This window comes from Salvelinus alpinus, chromosome 27, assembly GCF_045679555.1.
Source record: "Salvelinus alpinus chromosome 27, SLU_Salpinus.1, whole genome shotgun sequence".
Classification (NCBI taxonomy): Eukaryota; Metazoa; Chordata; class Actinopteri; order Salmoniformes; family Salmonidae; genus Salvelinus; species Salvelinus alpinus.
In genome coordinates, this window is record NC_092112.1 from 5,453,485 (window position 1) to 5,461,509 (window position 8,025).

The 8,025-nt window shown below is 47.5% G+C and overlaps 1 protein-coding gene across 3 annotated transcripts in view; it reads right to left on the reverse strand.

Annotated features, from left to right (window-relative positions):
* LOC139555916 (DNA (cytosine-5)-methyltransferase 3A-like) overlaps positions 1–7,814 on the reverse strand; it is a 112,663-nt gene extending 104,849 nt beyond the window's left edge. The window contains exons 1-2 of one of the 3 annotated variants that reach the window (XM_071369288.1): positions 7,633–7,814; positions 6,121–6,249 (exon numbers count right to left, since the gene is read on the reverse strand). In XM_071369288.1, the coding sequence (XP_071225389.1) occupies positions 6,121–6,174 (54 nt within the window). In that variant the 5' untranslated portion in view covers positions 6,175–6,249; positions 7,633–7,814. The remainder of the gene's footprint in view (positions 1–6,120; positions 6,250–7,632) is intronic. The other 2 variants (XM_071369286.1, XM_071369287.1) reach the window with 2 other exon arrangements.
* Between the last annotated feature and the right edge of the window lie 211 nt (positions 7,815–8,025).

Consider the following 8,025-nt stretch of genomic DNA (forward strand, 5'->3'; position numbering starts at 1 on the left):
CACATCACTGTTATTACAGACACACCACCGTTATTACAGACACAGCACTCTGTCACAGACACATCACTGTTATTACAGACACACCACCGTTAATACAGACACAACACCGTTAATACAGACACACCACCGTTATTACAGACACAGCACTCTGTCACAGACACATCACTGTTATTACAGACACACCACCGTTAATACAGACACAGCACTGTTACAACAGACACATCACTGTTATTACAGACACATCACTGTTACAACAGACACACCACCGTTAATACAGACACATCACTGTTACAACAGACACACCACCGTTATTACAGACACATCACTGTTACAACAGACACATCACTGTTACAACAGACACATCACTGTTATTACAGACACATCACTGTTATTACAGACACATCACTGTTATTACAGACACATCACTGTTATTACAGACACATCACTCAGTTACAGACACAACACTCCGGTACAGACACAACAGACACATGAATATGTTACAGACACACAGAGGTTTCACTGCAGAGCCCCATGACATGGCTGACTAGTGCATAGCAACATAACCTGGTTGATCCCTCAACATAACCTGGTTGATCCCTCAACATAACCTGGTTGACCCCTCAACATAACCTGGTTGATCCCTCAACATAACCTGGTTGATCCCTCAACATAACCTGGTTGATCCCTCAACATAACCTGGTTGATCCCTCAACATAACACTGGTTGATCCCTCAACATAACCTGGTTGATCCCTCAACATAACACTGTGGGATCCCTCAACATAACCTGGTTGATCCCTCAACATAACACTGTGGGATCCCTCAACATAACCTGGTTGATCCCTTAACATAACACTGGTTGATCCCTCAACATAACCTGGTTGATCCCTTAACATAACACTGTGGGATCCCTCAACATAACCTGGTTGATCCCTCAACATAACCTGGTTGATCCCTTAACATAACACTGGTTGATCCCTCAACATAACCTGGTTGATCCCTCAACATAACACTGGTTGATCCCTCAACATAACACTGTGGGATCCCTCAACATAACCTGGTTGATCCCTTAATATAACACTGGTTGATCCCTCAACATAACCTGGTTGATCCCTCAACATAACACTGTGGGATCCCTCAACATAACACTGGTTGATCCCTCAACATAACCTGGTTGATCCCTCAACATAACCTGGTTGATCCCTCAATATAACCTGGTTGATCCCTCAACATAACCTGGTTGATCTCTCAACATAACACTGGTTGATCCCTCAACATAACACTGTGGGATCCCTCAACATAACCTGGTTGATCCCTCAACATAACCTGGTTGATCCCTTAACATAACCTGGTTGATCCCTCAACATAACACTGTGGGATCCCTCAACATAACACTGGTTGATCCCTCAACATAACCTGGTTGATCCCTCAATATAACCTGGTTGATCCCTCAACATAACACTGGTTGATCCCTCAACATAACCTGGTTGATCCCTCAACATAACACTGTGGGATCCCTCAACATAACACTGGTTGATCCCTCAACATAACACTGGTTGATCCCTCAACATAACCTGGTTGATCCCTCAACATAACCTGGTTGATCCCTCAATATAACCTGGTTGATCCCTCAACATAACCTGGTTGATCACTCAACATAACCTGGTTGATCCCTCAACATAACCTGGTTGATCCCTCAATATAACCTGGTTGATCCCTCAACATAACCTGGTTGATCACTCAACATAACCTGGTTGATCACTCAACATAACCTGGTTGATCACTCAACATAACCTGGTTGATCCCTCAACATAACCTGGTTGATCCCTCAACATAACCTGGTTGATCCCTCAACATAACACTGGTTGATCCGTCAGAATGTTTAGTCTGTGTTTCGTTGAGAACAACAGCTATAAACATTCTATGTGACCCTGCAGTGTTCCTTTATCTGTGACTGGTTGAAGCATAAAGGCAAGAAGAGGTGGAGGAACCCGACCAATAAGAAAAGCTCTTTCTCAGCTGTGATAGTGGAATGGTTGCTAAGGAGGAGAAACTGCTTAGCAACCGTCTCCAGAGCTGCTGTGCTGACTAAACCTCTGATGTCACTTCCCTGACGATCAGCATAGAAACCACCCAGGTAACCTATGCCCCCCCCCCACCCGCTAACACACACACACACACACACACACACACACACACACACACACACACACACACACACACACACACACACACACACACACACACACACACACACACACACACACACACACACACACACACACACACACACACACACACATGCACACACACCCTCCCCATCTCTCTCACTGTCTCTCTCTCTCTCTCTCCCTCCCTCCCTCCTTCCCCCTCACTTTTTTTATCTCTCCCTCCCCCTCTCTCTCTGTCTCTCGCTCTCTCTCACCCCCTGCTCTCTCCCTCCCCCTCTCTCCCTCCCCCTCTCGCTCTCACCCCCTGCTCTCTCCCTCCCCCTCTCTCCCTCCCCCTCTCTCTCTCACCCCCTGCTCTCTCCCTCCCTCTCTCTCTCACCCCCTCTCTCTCTCACCCCCTGCTCTCTTCCTCCCTCTCTCTCTCACCCCCTGCTCTCTCCCTCCCCCTCTCTCTCTCCCTCTCTCTCCCTCCCCCTCTCTCTCACCCCCTGCTCTCTCTCCCTCCCCCTCTCTCTCACCCCCTGCTCTCTCCCTCCCTATCTTTGGTCTATTTTGATCTTTGGCAGGTTATTTAGGGCTGCTGTTGTTGCTAAGCAACCAGACGGGTAACTGGGAGACAGGAGGAAAGTCCCACTGCCACAGTCAGGCCCCGAAAAATCCTCCTCTCTCTGTCTCCCATCCTCCTCTCTCTCTCATCCTCTGTCTGTCTCTATTTCAGCCTCCTCTCTGTCTCCCATCCTCCTCTCTCTCTCTCTCATCCCCTGTCTGTCTCTATTTCAGCCTCCTCTCTCTCTCTCTCATCCTCTGTCTGTCTCCCATCCTCCTCTCTCTCTCTCTCATCCTCTGTCTGTCTCTATTTCAGCCTCCTCTCTGTCTGTCTCCCTCCTCCTCTCTCTCTGTCTCCCTCCTCCTCTCTCTCTGTCTCCCATCCTCCTCTTTCTGTCTCCCATCCTCTGTCTGTCTCTCTCTCTACCTCTCCCCCTCCCTTTCTCCTTCCCTCCTCTCTCTCTCCCTCCTCTCTTTCTCTCTCTCCCTGTCTGCTCCTCTCTTTCTCTCTCTCTCTCCCTGCCTCCTATCTCTCTCTCTCTCTCTCTCTCTCTCTCTCTGTTTTCCTTCTCTGTCTCTTCCTTCTCTCTCTTGTGTGTACAGTATGGTAGTACAACATCTCATTCCCTTTCCCATTAGGAACACCTGCACTTTCCATAGGCTGACTAGGTGAATCCAGGTGATTCCAGGTAAAAGCTAGCATCCCTTATTGATGTCACTTGTTAAATCCACTTCAATCAGTGTAGATGAAGGGGAGGAGACAGGTTAAAGAAGGATTTTTAAGCCTTGAGACAATTGAGACATGGATTGTGTATGTGTGTCATTCAGAGGGTGAATGGACAAGACAAAATATTGAACTGCCTTTGAACGGGGTCTGGTAGTAGGTGCCAGGCGCACTGGTTTGTGTCAAGAACTGCAATGCTGCTGTTTCTTTTAACGCTCAACAGTTTCCCGTGTGTATCAAGTTAGGTCCACCACCCAAAGGACATCCAGCCAACTGGACACAACTGTGGGAAGCATTGGAGTCAACATGGGACCAGCATCCCTGTGGAACGCTTTCGACACCTTGTAGAGTCCATGTCCTGATTAACTGAGGCTGTTCTGAGGGCAAAAGGAGGCTGCAACTCAATATTAGGAAGGTGTTCTTAATGTTTTGTCCACTCAGTGTATTATATATACATTTAGTTGGATCTACAGACATGGCACCTCTGCTTCTGGCTCCTAAACAACTTTGCAGTATTTTGTTTTTTTTGTGTATTATTTCTTACATTATTAGCCTCTGAATGTGTTTGTGTCATATAACCTCTACCTGACACCCTAGACCCCCCCCACTTCAATTTGCTTACCACCCCAATAGGTCCACAGACCATGCAATCGCCATCCCACTGCCCCCTGCCCACTGCCCACCGCAAACTGCCCACTGCCCACTGCAAACTGCCCACTGCAAACTGCCCACTGCCCACTGCCCACTGCATACTGCCCACTGCCCACTGCCCACTGCCCACTGCCCACTGCAAACTGCCCACTGCAAACTGCCCACTGCCCACTGCCCACTGCCCACTGCCCACTGCCCACTGCCCACTGCAAACTGCCCACTGCCCACTGCAAACTGCCCACTGCCCACTGCAAACTGCCCACTGCAAACTGCCCACTGCCCACTGCAAACTGCAAACTAGAAGAGCTTACAGTGAAATGCTGAATACAACAGGTGTAGTAGACCTTACAGTGAAATGCTGAATACAACAGGTGTAGTAGACCTCACAGTGAAATGCTGAATACAACAGGTGTAGTAGACCTCACAGTGAAATGCTGAATACAACAGGTGTAGTAGACCTCACAGTGAAATGCTGAATACAACAGGTGTAGTAGACCTCACAGTGAAATGCTGAATACAACAGGTGTAGTAGACCTTACAGTGAAATGCTGAATACAACAGGTGTAGTAGACCTCACAGTGAAATGCTGAATACAACAGGTGTAGTAGACCTCACAGTGAAATGCTGAATACAACAGGTGTAGTAGACCTCACAGTAAAATGCTGAATACAACAGGTGTAGTAGACCTCACAGTAAAATGCTGAATACAACAAGTGTAGTAGACCTCACAGTAAAATGCTTACTTACTTAATTGACTACAGCTCAGCATACAACACCATAGTACCCTCAAAGCTCATCATTAAGCTCGGGGCACTGGGTCTGAACCCCCCCCCCCCCCCCCCCCCCCGTGCAACTGAGTCCTGGACTTCCTGAAGGCCCGCCCCCAGGTGGTGAAGGTAGGCAACAACACCTCCACTACACTGATCCTCAACACAGGGGCCCCACAAGGGTGTGTACTCAGCCCCCTCCTGTACTCCCTGTTCACCCTTGACTGACGGAGTGGTGCCAGGAAAATAAGTGTACACATCACTGACGAACTGAAATGGTCCATCCACACAGTGTGGTGAAGAAGGCGCAACAGCGCCTCCACAACCTCAGGAGGCTGAAGAAATTTGTCTTGGCCCCTAAGACCCTCACAAACCTTTACAGATGCACAATTGAGCGCATCCTGTCGGGCTGTATCACCGCCTGGTACGGCAACAGCACCGCCTTCAACCACAAGGCTCTCCAGAGGGTAGTGAGGTCTGCACAACGCATCACCGGGGACAAACTACCTGCCCTCCAGGACACCTACACCACCCGATGTCACAGGAAGGCCAAAAAGATCATCAAGGACATCAACCACCTGAGCCACGGCCTGTTCGCCCTGGTATCACCCAGAAGGCATCCAGAAGACATCAAAGCTGGGACCGAGAGACTGAACACCAGCTTCTATCTCAAGGCCATCAGACTGTTAAATAGCCATCACTACCACCAGGTTACTCAACCCTGCACTTTAGAGGCTGCCGCCCCATGTCACTGGTCACTTTAATAATGTTTACATTCTGCTTTACTCATCTCATATGTATATACTGTATTCTACTGTATTTTAGTCAATGCCACTCCTACATTTCTCGATCTAATATTTATATATTTCTTAATTCTACTATTTTACTTTTAGATTTGTGTGTATTGTTGTGAATTGTTAGATACTATTGTACTGTTGGTGCTAGGAGCACAAGCATTTCACTACACCCGCAATAACATCTGCTAAATACGTGTATGTGACAAATACAATTTGATTTGAACTAGGCCTATATATATATGTGTGTGTGTGTGTGTGTGTGTGTGTGTGTGTGTGTGTGTGTGTGTGTGTGTGTGTGTGTGTGTGTGTGTGTGTGTGTGTGTGTGTGTGTGTGTGTGTGTGTGTGTGTGTGTGGTGTGTGTGTGCCTGCGTGCGTGTGTGAATGCAGAATGGTTGGTGAGCGATGTAAATAAATAACTGTCTGTTTAATTATTACACAAATACAGAAACACACACAGCCCTCACCATGTGTGTAGTGGGGTCCTCTGATGGTGGCAGTGTGGTAGTGTTGGACGGCATGAAGATGCTTGGTGACCAATTAAAATATTAAAACTGTCTTCGTAGCAACCAGGTGAGTCCCCCTTCAGTCCTCTCCTGACAACGAGAAAAACACAAACACTTAGTTTAATATAAACAGAATCTAAGACAAACACACCAGAATGAACATGTCTGTCTGTCTGTCTTTCTCTCTCTGTGTCTGTCTCTGTGTCTGTCTGTCTGTCTGTCTGTCTGTCTGTCTGTCTGCCTGCCTGCCTGTCTGTCTGTCTGTCTGTCTGTCTGTCTGTCTGTCTGTCTGTCTGTCTGTCTGTCTGTCTGTCTGTCTGTCTGTCTGTCTGCCTGTCTCTGTGTCTGTCTGTCTGTCTGTCTGTCTGTCTGTCTGTCTGTCTGTCTGTCTGTCTGTCTGCCTGCCTGTCTCTGTGTCTGTCTGTTAACAGATTATCTATTTAGAGACGAGTACAGGATATGACATAATCACAGAGCTCACATCCATCTGACAACAGCACAAACCATACTATGCAGTGTGTGTGTGTGTGTGTGTGTGTGTGTGTGTGTGTGTGTGTGTGTGGTGTGTGTGTGTGTGTGTGTGTGTGTGTGTGTGTGTGTGTGTGTGTGTGTGTGTGTGTGTGTGTGTGAACCACACCACCTTAACTCGAAGTCAACTCACCACAGAGACAAAGACAGTTTCTGTAGGTCACACACTGTATAGCATGGTATGTGCTGTTTTAATACTACACTGTATAGCATGGTATGTGCTGTTTTAATACTACACTGTATAGCATGGTATGTGCTGTTTTAATACTACACTGTATAGCATGGTATGTGCTGTTTTAATACTACACTGTATAGCATGGTATGTGCTGTTTTAATACTACACTGTATAGCATGGTATGTGCTGTTTTAATACTACACTGTATAGCATGGTATGTGCTGTTTAATACTACACTGTATAGCATGGTATGTGCTGTTTTAATACTACACTGTAACTAGTCTGTAACTACACTGTATAGCATGGTATGTGCTGTTTTAATACTACACTGTATAGCATGGTATGTGCTGTTTTAATACTACACTGTATAGCATGGTATGTGCTGTTTTAATACTACACTGTATAGCATGGTATGTGCTGTTTTAATTCTACACTGTATAGCATGGTATGTGCTGTTTTAATTCTACACTGTATAGCATGGTATGTGCTGTTTTAATACTACACAGGCTACAATATCCAACAAAATCAGAGAGGAGGCAATAAAACCGAATCCGTGTTGTTGTTGTTGCTCCCCTGCCTGCAAGAAGCTCTTATGGGGCAGGTACAGCGGCCACGCGCCCCTAGACAGAATGCACCCGTTAACCTCGACAGGCAGGCAGGCACGCGCCCCGGCGTCAGTTCCGTGTGTCTGCATCTGGAGGAAAAACCGACTCTATCGGACCGCCGCGAGACTAGCAGACTTCCATCGCGAGCAATCATTATTTTCTTACCGGAGGAGATGTCCGGTGCGTCTTGAACCAAATAAAACTCCTCAAGTTCACGCGCCGTTGCCGTGTATACGGTACACATCTGCACGCGCACAGCGGAAGCGATCCAGGCTTTCTCCGTGCGTTATCCCCGGCCTCCTCTCTCTCTCTCGCTCTCGCGCTCTCTCTCTGCCTCCCTCCCTCCCTCTCTTTCTGAGCTGCAGAGGAGAGGTCGCAGCACCGGATAACGTCTCCGCCAGGTCCTAGAGTCTGGCCCTGATTTGTACTAGAGCCTTATGTCTTCACAGGGAACATATGTTGGTCTCTACCCACTTACCCACTAACCTAGAACAAGGTCCGGAAGGCCTCCCTTGTGTGCACGTTTTGTTTTTTGCCGTAGCACGACACAGCTGATTA